At 38.2% G+C, this 19077-nt stretch overlaps 1 protein-coding gene across 7 annotated transcripts in view; it reads right to left on the bottom strand.

Annotated features, from left to right (window-relative positions):
- The window catches only part of PCCA (propionyl-CoA carboxylase subunit alpha), a 534561-nt gene that overhangs the window by 329984 nt on the left and 185500 nt on the right, over positions 1-19077 (bottom strand). For all 7 annotated transcript variants that reach the window (XM_049867227.1, XM_049867229.1, XM_049867228.1 and 4 more), the window contains one exon: positions 4923-4959. In XM_049867227.1, the coding sequence (XP_049723184.1) occupies positions 4923-4959 (37 nt within the window). The remainder of the gene's footprint in view (positions 1-4922; positions 4960-19077) is intronic.

Here is a 19077-nt window from a genome sequence, read left to right as displayed (position 1 = left end):
TGGCAAGGAAGAAGTCAAAGTATCTCTATTTGCAGATGACATGATCTTATACACAGAAAACCCTAAGGAATCCTCCAGAAAACTACTGAAACTAGTAGAAGAGTTCGGCAGAGTATCAGGATACGAGACAAACATACAAAAATCACTTGGATTCCTCTATACCAACAAAAAGAACATCGAAGAGGAAATCACCAAATCAATGCCATTTACAGTAGCCCCCAAGAAGATAAAATACTTAGGAATAAATCTTACCAGAGATGTAAAAGATTTATACAAAGAAAGCTACAGTACACTTCTGCAAGAAACCAAAAGAGACTTACATAAGTGGAAGAACATACCTTGCTCGTGGATAGGAAGACTTAACATTATAAAAATGTTTATTCTACCAAAAGCGATCTATACATTTAATGCAATTCTGATCCAAATCCCAAGGACATTCTTTAATGAGATGGAGAAACAAATCACCAATTTGATATGGAAGGGAAAGAGGCCCTGGATAAATAAGGAATTACGGAAAAAGAACAAAGTGGGAGGCCTTACTTTACCTGATGTTAGAACCTATTATACCGCCACAGTAGTCAAAACAGCCCGGTACTGGTACAACAACAGATACATGCACCAATGGAACAGAATTGAGAATCCAGGCATAAACCCATACACATATGAGCAGCTGATATTTGAAAAAGCCCCAAAACAATTAAATGGGGAAAAGACTCTTTTTAACAAATCGTGCTGGCATAACTGGATATCCATCTGCAAAAAATGAAACAAGACCCATACCTCACTCCATGCACAAAAACGAACTCAAAATGGATCAAAGACCTGAAACGATAAAGATCATGGAAGAAAAAATAGAGACAACGTTAGGAGCCCTAATACATGGCGTAAACAGTATATAAAACATTATAAAGAATGTAGAAGAAAAACTAGATAACTGGGAGCTTCTAAAAATCAAACACCTACACTCATCCAAAGACTTCACCAAAAGAGTAAAAAGACTACCTACAGACTGGGAAAAAGTTTTTAGCTATGACATTTCTGATCAGTGCCTCATCTCTAAAATCTACATGATACTGCAAAAACTCAACTGCAAAAAGACAAATAACCCAATTTAAAAATGGGCAAAAGATATGAATAGACACTTCACTAAAGAAGACATTCAGGTAGCTAACAGATACATGGGATCATTAGCCATTAGAGAAATGCAAATCAAAACTACAATGAGATTTCATCTCACTCCAACAAGGCTGGCATTAATCCAAAACACACAAAATAATAAATGTTGGAGAGGCTGTGGAGAGATTGGAACACTTACACACTGCTGGTGGGAATGTCATATGGTACAATCACTTTGGAAATCTATTTGGCGCTTCCTTGAAAAGCTAGAAATAGAACTACCACACAATCCAAAAATCCCACTCCTTGGAATATATCCTAGAGAAATAACAGCCTTTACACGAACAGATATATGCATACCCATGTTCATTGCAGCACTGTTTACAATAGCAAAATGCTGGAAGCAGCCAAGGTGCCTATCAATGGATGAATGGATAAATAAATTATGGTATGTTCACATAATGGAGTAAAAAAAAAAAAATTTTTTTTTTTTTTTTTTTTAGAGTATTACCCATCAATAAAGAACAGTAATGAATCCGTGAAACATTTCATAACATGGAGGAATCTGGAAGGTATTATGCTAAGTGAAATTAGTTAGTTGCAAAAGGACAAATATTTTATAAGACCACTATTATAAGAACTTGAGAAATACTTGAAACTGAGAAGAAAACATTCTTTTGTGGTTACAAGATGGGGGAGGCAGGGAGGGTGGGAGAGGGGCATTCACTAATTAGATAGTAGATAAGAACTACTTTAGGTGAAGGGAAAGACAGCACACAATACAGGGGAGGTCAGCACAATCGGTCTGAACCAAAAGCAAAGAAGTTTCCTGAATAAAGTGAATATTTCAAAGGCCAGTGTAGCAGGGTCAGGGGTCTGGGGACCATGGTTTCAGAGGGCATCTAAGTTAAGTGGCATAATAAAATCTATTAAGGAAACATTCTGCATCCCACTTTGAAGAGTGGCATCTGGGGTCTTAAACACTAGCAAGCAGCCATCTAAGACGCATCAATTGGTCTCAACCCACCTGGATCAAAGGAGAATGAAGAACACCAAGGACATAAGGCGATTACGAGCCCAAGAGACAGAAAGGGCCACATGAACCAGCGACTATATCATCCTGAGACTACAAGAACTAGATGGTGCCCAGCTACAACCGATGATTGCTCTGACAGGGAACACAACAGAGAGCCCCTGAGGGAGCAGGAGAGCAGTGGGATACAGACCTCAAATTCTCCTAAGACCAGACTTAATGCTCTGACTGAGACTAAAGGGACCCTGGTGGTCATGGCCCCCAGACCTTCTGTTGCCCCAGGACAGGAACCATTCCCGAAGCCAACTCTTCAGACATGGATTGGACTGGATAGTGGGTTGGAGAGGGATGCTGCTGAGGAGTGAGCTGCTTGGATCAGCTGGACACTTTGAGACTATGTTGGCATGTCCTGCCTGGAGGGGAGATGAGAGGGTGGAGGGGGTTAGAAGCTGGCGAAACGGACATGAAAAGAGAGAGTGGGCTGTCTCATTAGGGGGAGGGTAACTGGGAGTGTGTAGCAGGGTGTATATGGGTTTTTGTGTGAGAGACTGACTTGATTTGTAAACTTTCACTTAAAGCACAATAAAAATTATAATAATAAAAAAAAAAACAGTGAAAAAGGGGTAAGCACAGCATTGAAACACTGAGAGAAGAAAGCGAAATGATGACAACTGGTGAGAATCCCACCATGATTAAGTGGTTATTATTTTAAAGATCACAGATTATAAAAAAGGTGAAGGAAAGACATGAAAACTTGAAAAGCAGTCTGAACCCGGCCATTCATATGAAGGAAATGCTCACGATTTCAAGCTTCATAATTTAAAGTATATCATACCAATGTGATCCTGTATTCTTGAATCCTTTTTTATTTCTCTAAATTTCTCCAAATAAGCTGAACTCTTCATTTACCGTATGTTGTTTTGTTAGCTGCAGTGGAGTCAGCACGACTCCTGGCGATTCCATGTACCCCAGGGAACAAAAGGTTGCCCGGTCTTGCACCATCCCCATGATCAGCTGTGGATAGGACCTCTGTGATCTATTGAGTTTGCACTGGCTGATCTATCTACTTCTGAAAATCAGACCATAAAAATCTTATGATGTTAATAATATTTAAACTAGAACTAGAAAGGAGAATTGTGAAATTTAAAGGTATATGATGGGGAAAAAAAAAACCATTTTAGAAAACCCTCCCCAAAAGCCAGCAGCTCTGTTACACGCCTCATAGACTATGAGGAATGCCAATGGTTTTGAGCCCACGATATAAGCTTTCAATTGATCATGAAGTAAACCACAGAATCTGTTTCATGTAGGTAGGATCAGTTCCTTCAGCATCTAGCATATCTTCCTGTGAAATTAAGTACTTAAATGCTTTTTTTTTTAATGATGATAATTAAATAACTAGTAATGAAGCCAAATGCAGTGAGATCAGTTAGACTCTCTATAACCTTTTCTTAAGGAGCTCTGGTAGTACAATAGTTAAAGCACTCAGCTGCTAACCGAAAGGTCACGGGTTCAAACCCACCAGCCACTCTGAAGGAGAAAGCTGTGGCAGTTTGCTTCCTTAAAGATTTACAGCCCTGGAAACCCTGCAGGGCAGTTCTGCTCAGTCCTATAAGGTCGCTATGAATCAGAATCCACTCAACTGGAATGGGTTTTTTGGTATACCAGTAAGAGAAACTGTTGCAAAACAAATACACACTTAAGAATAGACAAAATCCAAATAATTTAGCCAGACCTAACTACAAACAGGGATGCAACAAGCCAAAAAGCTTTTCAGACCACTCACTGAAGAACTGCTAAGTTAGCCTGTCCCGTTTGCAATGAATATACTTATTGACGCAAGTGGTCACTTTCATATCACAACTATGTAAACTTTGTCAAATCAAATGTTCTTCAAGTATATAAAATAATTCTAAATAATCAACCCTCATGAGGAAACAGGACTAAAGAAATATTAATGGGGAGGATGCTGTAAAGCTTGGACCTAGGACTCTTGAAATGCTAAGAAAATGCTATGAACCCAGCACTATTATCTCTCATATATCTACAAATATTTGTGGAATGTATGCAGATGCTGATTTGATTAGTAAAACAAAGTTATTTCATAGCAATCCTAACTCATAATAACAGTATACCCTTATGTGGTTTCTTAATTAGCAGATAACTGAAGATACAATAGCTGTCATGAACATCAGAAATATTTTTTAAATTAAAAGTTGGGAAGCACTGCCCAAGTACAATTATACCTAAAACTGCCAATTAAGGTGGTCATTAAATTGTCCTTCAGTTTAACTTTTGCACCAATTTAAACTACTAGGTTCTATTTCCATATTCTATTTTCTCTTTCCTAGCAAGATTGTTAAACTGATATTTAACATCTTAGGAAAAGGTAAAAACTCAGAGAACCTTTTCAAATATATCTTCATTTTAATCACAAATGACCTTAACTTTAGTAAGATACATTCAACTATGTACATATAAATTTACATTATATTCAAGTTCAAAAACTTTTAAGACAATTCCTTCTTTTAATTAGCCAGTGATTTTATCTTACAAAAGAGCTATAATTAAGGTCACATTATCCTTTAAAGTCTACTTTAATAATTAAAAAAAAATAGAATATGTTTATTCAGCTGATCAATTCTTCTACAGTGATAATCAGAAACGTAAACTATTAAAATATGATTTGCTCTATAGGAGTTACTTATAGGTTTAGTTAAGCGTATCTGCTAAAAGACATAGAAACCCCACCAGACTTAATTTAAGAACTTACCAATTTCCCTTGCAATTCTGACGGCTTCATCTGCATCCTGTAAAGGCAGGAAACGAGACTCAACATTAATCCCATCAGCCATTGCACAATGTCTTTAGGGCAGTCATATATTGCACTACTGTCTCCTCTGATTCATTTAATGTTCAATTTTACAACCTTCTAACCCTTTTCACTTAGAGAAATGTAAAATTAATTCCATAAGTGGAATGTAAATTCTACCTCATCGTTATTATATTAAGAAACTCAAAGCAGTTTGAAATGAGCTGGCAGGAAACACCACCAGAATTGCCAAATGATTTGGTGCAGTTGGAGGAATTTAATGGCAGAATTTAGAAGTTTACAATCAATACTGAATCATAAATCAGATCATTAAAGCTTGTCCACAGCCAGCTTGTTTCTGTCTCTCTGATATTTATGTCACGTTTTCCTAGATTCTGTCAGCAGGGGGAGTTGATTGTCTATTGTTTGGGAGAAACTCAATAGATTTTTCCAGAAATCACAAAGTAAAATTCCAGTATCTACAAGAATTACTAATGGGGGGCGGGGGGACCCCTTTGGTAATCTCCATTACCCTTTCTTTTTTATTTCATCTTTTTTTTTTTTTCCAGGTACATACTTAATCTTTGCCGGGTACATCTTTTTACACAAATTAAAAACTTAACATCAACGAACCAACTACAGAAATAAAAATTCCAAAAAGCCACAGGAAGAAAACATCCTCCGAAACCGTACAAGCTGAGGGTTTGTCAACACAAAGATTAGTTATTGCTCAACGTCGCCAAGCATAGCTTATGCCCTAGGCAGCTACAAGGAGAAAGTTTACCTTGAATAGAAGGGTTTCGCTGATCGTTAACTCCCACCTCACACACCCAACATAGGAGACAACGTTCCACCTTTTCATACGTAAGAATAAAGAAGCTGTGAAGATGTTCAAGCCTCCTTCTAAGTTTCTGAATTATTTTTTTATGATTCAGTGACACAAACTAAACTATTACAAGGAAAGACAATGTTTTAAAACCACTAGTTATTAAGTATACTTGAATTTTTGGAAAATGTCTTAAAAACGTTAAAGTGAAATCAGTATTTTTTAAGCTAATACATTTTAAATGTTGAGAACAATCATGTCAGAATCCCCCACCCCGTACACACACATGCGGGGGGAGGGGGGTGTTTATATCTGGTTCATTTATGTCTAAAAAAAATCTTCCTTACAAGTCTTCAGTACCTAATAACATTCCCTGAAGAAGGAGGCTGGCAGGGGAAGTTGTCAGAAAAATTTAATTTCCTTTCATTAGCCAGTCTGCTCCACAAATAGGTGCTTGTTAAGTTCAAAGCAGTCCTGAAAGCAACATCAGTTTCAAGTCTTTTTCAACTCCAAGCAGTCACATCTGCTAATGAGATTTTCCAAATAACAATTGTTCTCAAGTCAGAGATAAATCTATACCTCCCACCCTACCCCCACCCTCCAAAAAAATCAAGGTTTACTGCTTTATTACACCAAATTTTAGCTTAAAGGGATAAAATCCATGAAAAGGGTCATTTAAGAATGTTAGCAACTTCCACACATTGAGTTTGAAAGTTCTTTGTTCGACCCACTGACAGTTATTCGAGAATACTTCCCCTTAATAGCCTCTCAGTCAGGAAGTGTTAAACCTGCCAAATGCGGACAATTAGAGCCTCTTGAACAAAATACAGGAAGAGTGATGACTGATGAAGACTTGATTATAATAAGCCTAGAAAGAAACTTTTAACGTGTCTTGCCATTCAAACATGTAATAGTATACTTGCAAAAGATACTCTGAGAAAATAAACTGCTGTCTAAAAAGTTAACCTTGAGAGACCTAATAGGCAAGTTGTAATGGATAATTCATAGAGTTCATCACAGATATTTTGTTTTATATATATGTATATATATATATATACACACCCACAAATGTTATAGATGTGCGTGTATAAATATGTGTGCATGTGTGTGTAAACATATATATATATTTATATACTTACACAAAGCAAAGCCTTTTAAGATTATTTAACTACTACAAATTCAACCCTTCTATAAACTGCCACGAAACAACCTTGTCTTTTAACTAATCCATGTGGTTAAGTCTTACTGTGAAAACAAAATTCTACTAAATGAACTTCAAAGCAAAATCAAACTGCCTTAAAAATTAACTTTTTGCTGTCATTCATTCATTCCAAAAAATTTTATTGAGGACTTATGTACTAGGCATATTAAAAACTCTATTATGAGTTTCAATAATAAACTACTAAATACACTCAGCTCCAATACGCTCTTTTAAGACATTTAGTTTTATTATCAGGCTATATAAAATTACTGTTAAAGAGATTTAAAAAAAAAAAAAAAAAGAGCCTCATATAGTTTCATATTCAATGGCACTAATTCACACGTACTGTATAATTTCCCTATAAGCCTACAGGTAGAAAAAAAGAAATTTTAATAGAAGCCTGAATCAACCAAAAAGAAGGCCAACAATCATTAGGAAAAATGGGGAAAGGATTAAGTTAGAAGTTCACAGACAAAGAAAGCCAAAAGGATAATATATGAAATATATTTAACCTTGGCTATAACTACAGAAATGCAAATTAAAACAATGAGATACCATTTTTCATCTATCAAATAAGTGAGCCACAAAAATATATGAAGACCTAACAAAAACTGTGTGCCTTTTCCACAAGTCTCAATTATTTGTCAATACACCACAGCACACCTGCCACTGAGGCAGCAAATTATACTGAATAAGAGCATAGGCCCTGGGGCCAAAATGCTTGGAGGCTCTGTCTTAGCCATCTAGTGCTGCAATAACAGAAATACCACAAGTGGATGGCTTTACCAAAGAGAAGCTTTTTCTCTTATAATCTAGGAGGCTAGAAGTCCGAATTCAGGATGCCAGCTCCAGAGGAAGGCTTTCACTCTCTGTTAGCTCTGAAGGAAGGTCTTTGTCATCAATCTTCCCCTGGTCCAGATGCCTCTCAGGCGCAGAAACCCCAGGTCCAAAGGATGCGCTACTCTCCTGGATCTTATTTCTTGGTGGTATGAGGTCCCCATGTCTCTCTGCTCGTTTCTTTTATATCTCAAAAGAGATTGGCTAAAGACACGATCCAATTTTGTAGATGGAGTCTGGCCTCATTAACATAACTGCCGCTAATCCCATCTTGTCAGCTTCAGAGGGATAGGATTTACAACATACAGGAAAATCACATCAGATGACAAAATGGTGGACAATCAGACAATACTGGGAACCATGGCCCAGCCAAATTGATACACGTATTTTTGGGAGAGACAATTCAATCCATGACAGGCTCCAACACTGGCTCTGTGACTACGAACAAGCTACTTACATGCCTCTCTGGGATTCAGTTTCTTCATTCGTAAAATGGAGATAATAACAGACTCTAGCTCATGGGACTGAGAAAATCAACTGAGTTATGGCTGAAACGCACTAAACAGTACCTGGTACACAGTAAGCAATTAAAAAATGTTAGCAATCTGTGAGAAAATTGGTAGTCTACCACCCCAAACTACCAAGTTTGTTGTTTCCTGCCTCAGTGGCTGCATCCTGTGGTCACTACTCATACTTTGAAGCTGTAAAATACACAACTAATACCAGCACTACAAAACTGCAAACCACGTACACTGCATCTCCTATAACCCGCTGGATCACATGATCTGTGTATACATTATTGCAGGTGGGCAAGGAAGGGAAAGAAAAACAATAGCAAAGAAAGGCAAACTCAAATAGCTCGCCCCAGATGCTAAATACCAAAATATTTCTACAGAGATGCTAGTGACAAATACTGATTACCACCCATAATTCCGACTACAATTCTCCCCTCTGGCTTCCTACAGCACACCACGTGGAGGCGAGTGGACTCTGGCTCATATCGACCCCACGTGTATCTGAGCAGAATTGTGTTCCGTGGGGTTTTCAATGGACAGTGTTTCTAAAGTAGATCACCAGACCTTTCTTCCGAGGCATCTCTGGGTGGACTCAAACCTCCAACCTTGAGGCTACCAGTTCACTGGGAGCGCATTAACCTTTTGCACTGCCCAGGGACTCCAGGCCTTATCACCCCTTGCTTGTGAATTCCCATAATGAGAATCCCACTACTCTTTCATATGGGAAGCTACTTAAGAGTTTACTTTCCTCAGTTGGTTCTAGAAGGGAATCTGTGATTATTTTTGAAAAAGACAGATCACTGCTTCAAAAGATTGTTAAGAACTGTATCTATACACAAGAAGCATCCTCGAATTATTCTGCATTCACATATAAAATTTAGCAAAATTTTAAATAATCCTGGACTCAGGAAATGAGTTGCAGCTGATTGGGTTTTCCAGATAATTCAAAGTTAGGCAGGCTACTCTTTCTAAAAGTTAGGAATTTCCATACAATTGGAAAGACAGCATAGTAAACATACCTGGATCTATAAACGAACAAAGCCTCTGAGCCATTATCAGGAAAATCAACCATTATTTTTGGTTTGTTGTTGTTAGGTGTTGTCAAGTCCATTTTCAACTCATAATGATCCCATATGACAGAGTGGAACTACCCCATAGATTTTTCCAGGCTGTCACTACTGAACCAATAAGCAACATCACGGTAAACGGAAAAAGTATTGGAAGTTATCAAGAATTTCATTTTACTGGGATCCACAATGAATGCCCATGGAAGCTGCAGTCAAGAAATCAAATTAAGTATTGCATTGGGCAAACCTGCTCAAAAAACCACTTTAAAGTGTTAAAAGTTAAAACAAACAAAGATGTTGATTTGAGGACTAGGGTGCACCTGACAGGAGCCATAGTATTGTGAATTGCCTCATATGCACGCAAAAGCTGGACAATGAATAAGGAAGACCGAAGAAGAATTGATGCCTTTGAACTGTGGTGTTGAAGAAGAGCGCTGAATATACCATGGACTGCCAGAAGAATGAACAAATCTGTCTTGGAAGAAGTACAGCCAGAATGCTCCTTAGAGGCAAAGATAACAAGACTTCGTCACACGTACTTTGGACATGTTATCAAGAGGAACCAGTCCCTGGAGAAGGACATCACGCTTGGTAAAATAGAGGGTCAGCGATGGACATGTTATCAGGAGGGATCAGTCCCTGGAGAACGACACCACGTTTGGTAAAGCAGAGGGTCAGAGAAAAAGAGGAAAACCCTCAAGGATATGGAGTGACACAGTGGCTCCAACAATGGGCTCAAACACAGCAACAATTGCAAGGATGGCATAGCACTGAGCAATGTTTCATTTTGTTGTACATAGGGTCACTATGAGTTGGAATTGACTTGACAGCACCTAAGGACAATGATCTTCACAGGAGCAGATGGCCAGGTCTTTCTCCCATAGAGCCACTGGGTGGTTTCAAACCCCCAACCTTTCAGTTAGCAGCCAAGTGCTGAACCGTTGCACCACCAGGGCTCCTTATTTTTGGTTTAGCGGGAGAAAAAATATATATAATGTTTAATATTGTACTTTCAAATTACTAGGGCACAGCTTTTCTTTTCTTTTCTTTTCTTTTTAATGATTCTCTTGACACTAGCTTCTTTATTAATTTGCCTCTTCCCGCTAAAGCAAGAATGCCTTTTTAAAAATCTGGTTAATTAGGTAATAAAAACAATTATTGCTTTAAACGTACACTGCATAATTTTCAAAACTCATTTAAATACATTACCATACTCTGCTCAAGGATGTAAACAAGTATTACTATTTGCTCTTAACAAACTAAGAATTCTGAGAAGTTCAAGGAGTTTCTCTGAAAATTGGTATGCTGGTAGGGTATTGCAACCAGGTACAGCAATACAGTCACTGGGAGTCCTCCCTCAGCTTCACATCTGACATTTAATAGATCACATAATCCTAGAGACTCAATGTTGGCCATGTGTCTTAACACCATCTACTTTGCTCCATCCCAAATGCATTCGTCTAGGGCCCTGTTGTCTTGCCTGGTTAAAGGAAGATTTGCCCACGCACATCAAATTTTACACTGCTCCAAACTATTTTCACAAAACAAACCAAAATGGGCTTTCTAATTTCACAATTTTATCATGTTAACTCGTCTTCAAGAAACCATTCAAAGGCTCCCAGAGCCACAAGAATAGCCTCCAAAACCAGGTGTATAGCACAGAAACCAAACCAAACCCACTGCAGTCAAGTTGATTCCAACTCATAGTGACCCTGTACGACAGAGTAGAACTGCCCCCATAGGATTTCTAAGGAGCAGCTGGTGGATTCGAACTGCCGACCTTTTGGTTAGCAGCCACGCTCTTAACCACTAAACCACCAGGGCTCCACAGCATGCAAAGCCATGCATATCTGGATCTTAATCTTCTCTCCAGTTTTTCTTTTACCACAGCCCCTCAGAGTACATACCTGCAGCATTCTCAAGCTTCCTCCTTGTCTCTGCTGCAAATTTTTGGATAACACGTTTTCAGTGGGGTATAGCTGTGGCTCCACCAGCAGCCTCACTTTTTAGCTAACTCTCCATTACCCAGACCTCAGGTCTCATGTAGGTATCACTTACACTGGAAGATCTGCCAGGACACCCAAAAGCTGTATTGGGCCCATACACCCTGAGTGTAAGATTATTGCAATGCATTAAATTGTCTGTCTACTTTCCAGTCTACCTACGGGACAGTCTATGATAGGTCCAGAAGGAAAACTGTTTCAGAAGACTACTTAAGTATTATTGCACGTAAGTGTTCTAAGATTGTGGTAAAACAGTTCCATATAACATCCATACAATGTTCTAAACATTCAAATGGGAAAAGAACAAAGTTTTAATGAGAAATGTAGCAAATTGAAACCACATTAATTTACTCAAGTTGGTGGTCAAGATTACCTGGAGAAAAAAAAGTAGAATATAATAAATATAGTTGCTGGGAAAAAGAATTTTGTCTTTAAAATACCACGGGCTAATTTTAAAGAACCCTGTGGGTGAAAAAAAAAAGATAGAATTATCTATTATTAGCACATACATTCTTTTCATGCAAAACGATTGCTAATTGAGTTGCTAAAGCCATATGATATTCCAAAATATGTATATTATTTATTTGCATCAGTAAACCTCTATCTGTATAGATACTTTCTCAAAGGTAATCTACCCAATAAGTTTAAACTATAAAATTTGAAACTTAGTGGTTCCAGATGAATGTGGAGTTACTGCACTAGAAATATAAATTACTAATTAAATTAAAAAGATATACATGTATACATGGGTTGTGGGTTATACATTATATACATATACAGCTTCTTGCAAGTCTCAGAAATAACCAAAGGCAAATGAGAATTAAAACCAGTACTAAAAAGTATTTTCCCAGAGAAACGAAAGAACATTTCTCAAAAATTCTTTCTTAATGCTCACCTGGAACCACAACTTACAGGTTCAATTGTGGCTTAACAAATTAATTCAAATAATACCTGATTCGTACTGTGTATGTACCATGGTTAAAGTTAACACAGATAATGACAATCTATCATTATTTGAGAGTGTAATCAATTCTTAGAAATCGCCTAATGCATATAAGAAGACAAAATTGATAAGGGATTTCTTTTCTTCTACTTTCTACTTTTCTGTATTTACTAGAATAGTTTGCAAATCTAAATGCCAAGAATAGTCAGGCAGATTGTTAAATCTAGTGCCCCTGAAAATGTTGCCAAGATAACCTATTGAAAAAACAAAACCAAGTTTATTACCTACTGCACTAAGGGATGCCATCACTGTGAGACAATCTTGGAGGTTCTACTGAGGTTTATTCAGAACTAGCTAATAGCCACAGAAATTCTAGATTCGGAAACGGCATGCTCCTCGGATGGCCACTAGGCATTCCATTTGGAGTCTCCCTTGCAATGGGAAGTAAGTCTCACAGTGGGTTGAGCTCCAATTTCCTTTTCAGGAACCCTAGGAATGAAGAATCCTTTCATTTTCTGATTAGATTTGAAAACTTTTATTATTAAAGGACACTTCCTTATCACTAACAAAATGCCCTCAACATTTTTTGTTCTAAGTCTGTAAGACAAAGCTCATAGGAAAGAAGAAGACACACATAGGAACTTTAAGTCCATCTTCATGCTGGCTCTAGGGGTCAACGAATTCAGAAAGTTTCATCAGACTGGGATCCAAAAAGGACAAAACTTGCATTGGGACTCATACCATCAAAACCTTAAGACTTTCCTGTATCTTGTTCATGGCAGTCTAGGCCTGGGAGACATCCCCTCTCGAAGCCTTAAATACACAAGCAATTACTGACTGTCAGATCTGCAATTGGAGATGGCCAACCATTACGTAGGGGACCCAAGGTACGAAGTACATAAACAACACATTTGATGTGCCATTGCAAAATTCTCATGAGTATACCTCAGGTTAAGGCCTGTGCTTTCACAGAGTTAGACTTACATTCCTTACATGCATTAATCCTATAACTCAAATTCATGTTTATTCTCAATAAATACCATGATTTTATCAAGGAAGATTTAGAATTACACTAAATTTTGGGGGAAATGTTTGATATGAATAAAATGGTTCAATTAAGATGCACCTTAGGGGGAAAAAAAAAAAGGAAACCCTGGTGGCAAAGTAGTTAAGAGCTACAGCCACTAACTATAAAGTCAGCAGTTCGAATCTACCAGGCACTTCTTGGAAACCCTATGGGACAGTTCTACTCTGTCCTATAGGGTCGCTATGAGTCAGAATTGACTCAAAGGTGGAGGGTTTTGTTTTGTTTTTTTTTTTTTAGGAAAAAAGCAGAAGCAAAATCTTAAACACTCAATGGCCTCCATTTTTTTATTAGCATGAGGAAGTTTCCAAGAAAATTTCAGATTCCAAAATTGTCTCCTTGATAAAATGATAGACATATAGACCAGTGGGATAGAATTGAGAGTCCAGAAATAAACCCATATACCTATGGTCAACTGATTTTTGACAAGGGTGCTAAGTCCACTCAATGAGGAAAGAATATTCTCTTTAATAAATGGTCCTGGGACAACTGGATTTCCACATGCAGAAGAATGAAGCTGCATCCATATCTCATGCCATATACAGAAATTCAAAATGAATCAAGTGCCTAAATGTGAGATCTAAAACTATGAAACTCTTAGAAGGAAAACAAGGGGTAAATGTTTTAGGGCATAGTTTTTTAACAATGGATTCCTAGATATGACACCAAAAGCATAAGCAGCAAAAGACAAAACAAAAAAATTGGACTACATCAAAAATTAAAAACATTTCCGCAGCAAAAGACTTTATCAACAAAGAGACAACCTACAGGCTGGGAAAAAATTTGGGGAACCATTATCTGATAAAAATTTAATATTCAGAACATATAAAAAATTTCTACAAATGGAACAAGAAAAAGACAACCCATACAAAAAATGGGAAAACAACTTGAATAGACATTTCACCAAAGAGGATATTCGAATGGTCAATAAACATATTAAAAGATTCTCACAGTCATTAACCAAACCAAAGCTGTTGCTGTCGAGTCAATTCTAACTTATATCAGCCTTATAGGACGGAGTAAAAATACCCCACACGGATTCCAAAATGCTGGTAGATTTGAACTGCTGAACTTTCGGTTAGAAGCAAAGCTCTTATACACGGATTCCAAGATGTTGGTAAATTTGAACTGCTGAACTTTCGGTTAGCAGCCAAGCTCTTATCCACTGTCCCATCAGGGCTCCTCACAGTCATTAGTTATTCCAAAAAAGCCTACTGCCTTGGAATTGCTTCCAACACATAGGGACCCCACAGGACAGAGTAGAACTGCCCCACAGGGTTTTCAAGAGTGTAAATCTTTAAGAAGCAAGCTGCCACACCTTTCTCCTGTGGACCTTTCAGTTAGCAGCCAAGTGTTTTAACCACTGTGCCACCAGGGCTTTCTCCATTAATTATTAGAGAAATGCAAATCAAAACCACAATAAGATAACACTTTACCCATACTAGAATGGCTATGATCAAAAAAAAAAAAAGAACAGGTGTTGGCTAGGATGTGGAGAAACTGAAACCCTCCATCCACTGCTGATGGGAAGACAAAACGCTACAACCACTGAAGAAAACTGACAGTTCCTCAAAAAGTTAAACATAAACAACCCAAGTATCCATTAACAAATGAACAGATAAACAAAACGTGGTATATACATACAATGCAACACTACTCAGCCTTAAAGAAAACTGAAGTCCTGATACATGCTACAACATGGATGAGCCTCGAAGACATTATGCTGAGCAAAAGAAGTCAACCACAAAAGCACAAATATTGCACAATCTCAGGTATATGAAATGACAAGAACAGGTAAATTATATAGAGACCAATGGTTACTAGTGGTTACGGGGGGAGAGGGGATCACTCCTTGGGAAGTAGTGAACTTTTCTGCTTGGCGATGGGAAAACTGGCGTCAACTATGGGCAATGGTAATACAACCAGACTAAAGGAACTGTTACCATTAAGCTGTACACTAGGAAAAATGGGGGGGGGGGGGGGAATGGTAAATAAAGTGTTTTATATACTGTTAAAACAGCAGCCAGAAATAAAAAAAAAAAAAAAGCTGTGCCTGATGATACTACTTAAACCAAACCCAGTATACTGGAAACCCTGGTGGCGTAGTAGTTAAGCGCTACAGCTGCTGACCAAAAGGTTGGCAGTTTGAATCCGCCAGGCACTCCTTGGAAACTCTACGGGGCAGTTCTACCCTGTTCTATCGGGTCGCTATGAATCAAGATCGACTCAACGGCAGTGGGATGATACTACTTAGGTACAACTAATATACTTCAAGGGATTAATTTTCTTGGTTCATGGGTCTATCCCATCAATTGGCCTAATGTTGTTTTTAGAGTTTCTGTTCTACATCCTAATTTGATGAGTGGTGCCTGGTATCCTAAAAGCTTGTGAGTGGCCACCCAAGATAAAACAATTATTCTCTACTTGCCTGGAATGGCAGAGGAAGGAAGAGACCCAGGAATCAGAGAAGAAAATGGACTGCAGACTTAATTACTTCCAAAAACTACTACCTCCATCACCTTAAGACCAGAAGAAATAGATGGTACCTGACTACCATTATTGAATGTTTTGATCAAAGAATTAACAGATGGAATCTGATCAAAAGGAGGAAAAGTGTAGAACAGAACTTCAAACTCACATGGAAACCAAACTTACTGGATCCATTGAGACTGGGGAAATGCCTGAAACTAATGCTCCAAAATAACCATAAACCATGAACCAAAACTATCCGATGAAGCCGTCATTAAACTAAACAACAGTTTGGCCCAATTAATAAAACTGTTTGCCTCAAGCACAGCTCTTATAAAGAATTATCTATTTAAGCTTAATCTGACAACTGTTAATTTAAAGCACAGATGAGAACTTTAAGGGGCAGAGAGCCTAAATTAATGGTAATGAACCAATATGGGTAGAGACAGTGAGAATGGTGACACAATGTGAAGTATGTAACCAATGTCATTGAACTGTTCATATAGAAGTTGTGAACAGATGTATGTTTGGTTGTGTATACTGCCACCAAAAATAAATATATATTTTTTAAAAAGTTAAACATAGAACTGCCATATGGACCCAGCAATCCCAATCCTAGGTACATACCCAAAACAACAGAAAGCAGGAATGCAAACAGATACATGTACACCGATGTTCAATGCAACAGCATTCATAACAGCCAAAAAACGGAAACAACCTAAATGTCCATCAAGAGATGAAGGGATAAATAAACAAACTGTGATATATACACACAATGGATTACTACTCAGCCCTAAAGAGAAATGAATTCCTGATACATGCTACAACATGGATAAACCTTGAAGACCTTATGCTGGGTAAAATAAGTTAGTAAAAATAGGACAAATACTGTATGATCCCACTTATATGAAATATCTAGATTAGACAAATGTATAGAGACCAAAGTTTATTATGGTTACCAAGGGAGGGAAAGAGGAGAGAGAGGGAGTCATTGCTTAGGGGGCGCTGAGTTTCTGTTAATGGTGGTGGAATCATTTGGAAAAGGAGAGAGGTGATGGTTCCACAACACAACGAATATAATCAATGTCACTGAACTGTACAAATAAAAACAGCTGAAATGGCAAATGTTTTGTTATAAATGTTTTTACCACAAAAAAAAAAAACATAAGAAAGACTAAGTTCATAGGGAAGAGGACAGGCAGAGAAAAACATCAAACGAAAAATGTGGAAAGCTGAAAACTTCCTTGAACCTGATGGTCTTTATCCTATCTCTTCTACCATCTTGTGCTTCTTCAATTCCTTCTACCCTTATCTCTTCCTTTGACCTGCTTGTTCCCCTTCTCTACTGACTGACCCAAAACCCTGAAAAGCTACATTACCTCTTAAAATAAACCCCTATCAGAATATGGCAACTCCCTTACAGGTAGTTTTCTTTTCACATAAGCATTTTTATTATTCACAATTAGTGAATAAATCAACCATCAATAAAATAAATCAGCAGTCAATATTGATGCAGAGGTAATAACACATGTAAAATCTACTAAGTTTTTAAGTTTTTGGTCATCTCACAGATTAAAAATTATTCCCTAACTTGAAACATTTGGGGGAATCGGAATCAGAATTTGGTAAGCACCTGCCCTTTGTGTCCACATATGGAGTATTTGGGATTTAGAAGCATTCTAATAGATTCAGAAAAATGACTTCTCTTGAACACACTAGAAGGCTAAGCTATTGGTGTCTGAGAAAATGCAAACTTCAAAATAAGAGACATAAAACCAAAAAACCAAACCCAGTGCCGTCGAGTGGCTTCTGACTCATAGCGACCCTATAGGACAGAGTAGAACTGCCCCATAGAGTTTCCAAGGAGCGCCTGGCAGATTGCAACTGCTGGCCCTTTGGTTAGCAGCCATAGCACTTAACTACTATGCCAGCAGGGTTTCCATAAGAGACACAGATTTATAAAAAGGAATGGAAAAGGCATTAAGGCAGAGGAATGGCAGGGCTAGAGAAACCAATAAAGTACGAGTGCCTCAGTCCATGCCCAACATGGCACAGAGAGCCTTCTGCCACTGGTAAGACGGTGAGACAGCACCAGTGGGAAATGTTTTCTGAGTTTCAAAGGACTGATTAACAACGTTGAAGACTACATTGTTACTAGCTTCTACAGAGTTGGCCCCAACTCATGGCAACCCCAGGCACAACAGAATGAACACTGCCCAGTCCGGTGCCATTCCCATGACTGCGTATGGATCGAACCATTACGATCCACAGAGTTTTCATTGGCTGATTTTCAAAAGTAGGTAAACAGGCTCTTCTTCCTAGTCTTAGTCTGAAAGCTCCACTGAAACCTGTTCGGTATCATAGCAACATGGAAGCCTCCACTGACAGACAGGTGGTGGCTGTGCATAAGGTACACTGGCCAGGAATCCAAACCAGCTCTCCCACATGCAAGGCGAGAACTCTGCCACTGAACCACCAGTACCCTCTTGACTACTGACAGCTAATGTATATTAAATTCAACTAACATTTATTGAGTACCTGCTATGTACAGCCTCTGTTCTAGGTGTTAATATACAACAGTGCATAAAACAAACAAAATCCCCATCCTTACAGAAATTTCATTCCAATGGGAAGGGCACAGACAACACAAAGTAAACACAATGAGAGAATTATATGGTAAGTTAGAAAGTGATCCATGCTACAGAGAAATTAGAGGAGTGAGGTGGCTTAAGCAGTTTGCTATGTGCTGATAACTGAAAGGCTAGCAGTATGAACCCACCCAGCGACTCAGTGAAAGGAAACACCTGGCAATTTGCTTCCATAAAGATTACCAAGAAAACCCTTTGGAGTAGTTCTGCTCTGTAACAAACACATGGGGGTCACCATGAGTCGGGACTGAACTGACAGCAGCCTTACGGCTGAATTAAAGCCCTGGTTTCATTCTGAACAGGGAGCCGTTGTCAACGACTTTCTAAAACCTATGCAAGATACACAGACATTTACAGAGAAATTGAGAATATTCTAGGAATGCATAACGCAGGGTCCCCAGACTTATATCAGTTGTTTCATATTGCTAGTAAGAACCTCAGATAGAAAATATGGGATGAAAAGGGAAAAGATGGAGATCCTGAGAGTACCTTGGAACCCCAAATCACATGGGAAACCAGAGAG

This window comes from Elephas maximus, chromosome 23 (assembly GCF_024166365.1).
Source record: "Elephas maximus indicus isolate mEleMax1 chromosome 23, mEleMax1 primary haplotype, whole genome shotgun sequence".
In the NCBI taxonomy this organism is placed as follows: Eukaryota; Metazoa; Chordata; class Mammalia; order Proboscidea; family Elephantidae; genus Elephas; species Elephas maximus.
This window is presented reverse-complemented; position numbering and strand designations above follow the sequence as displayed.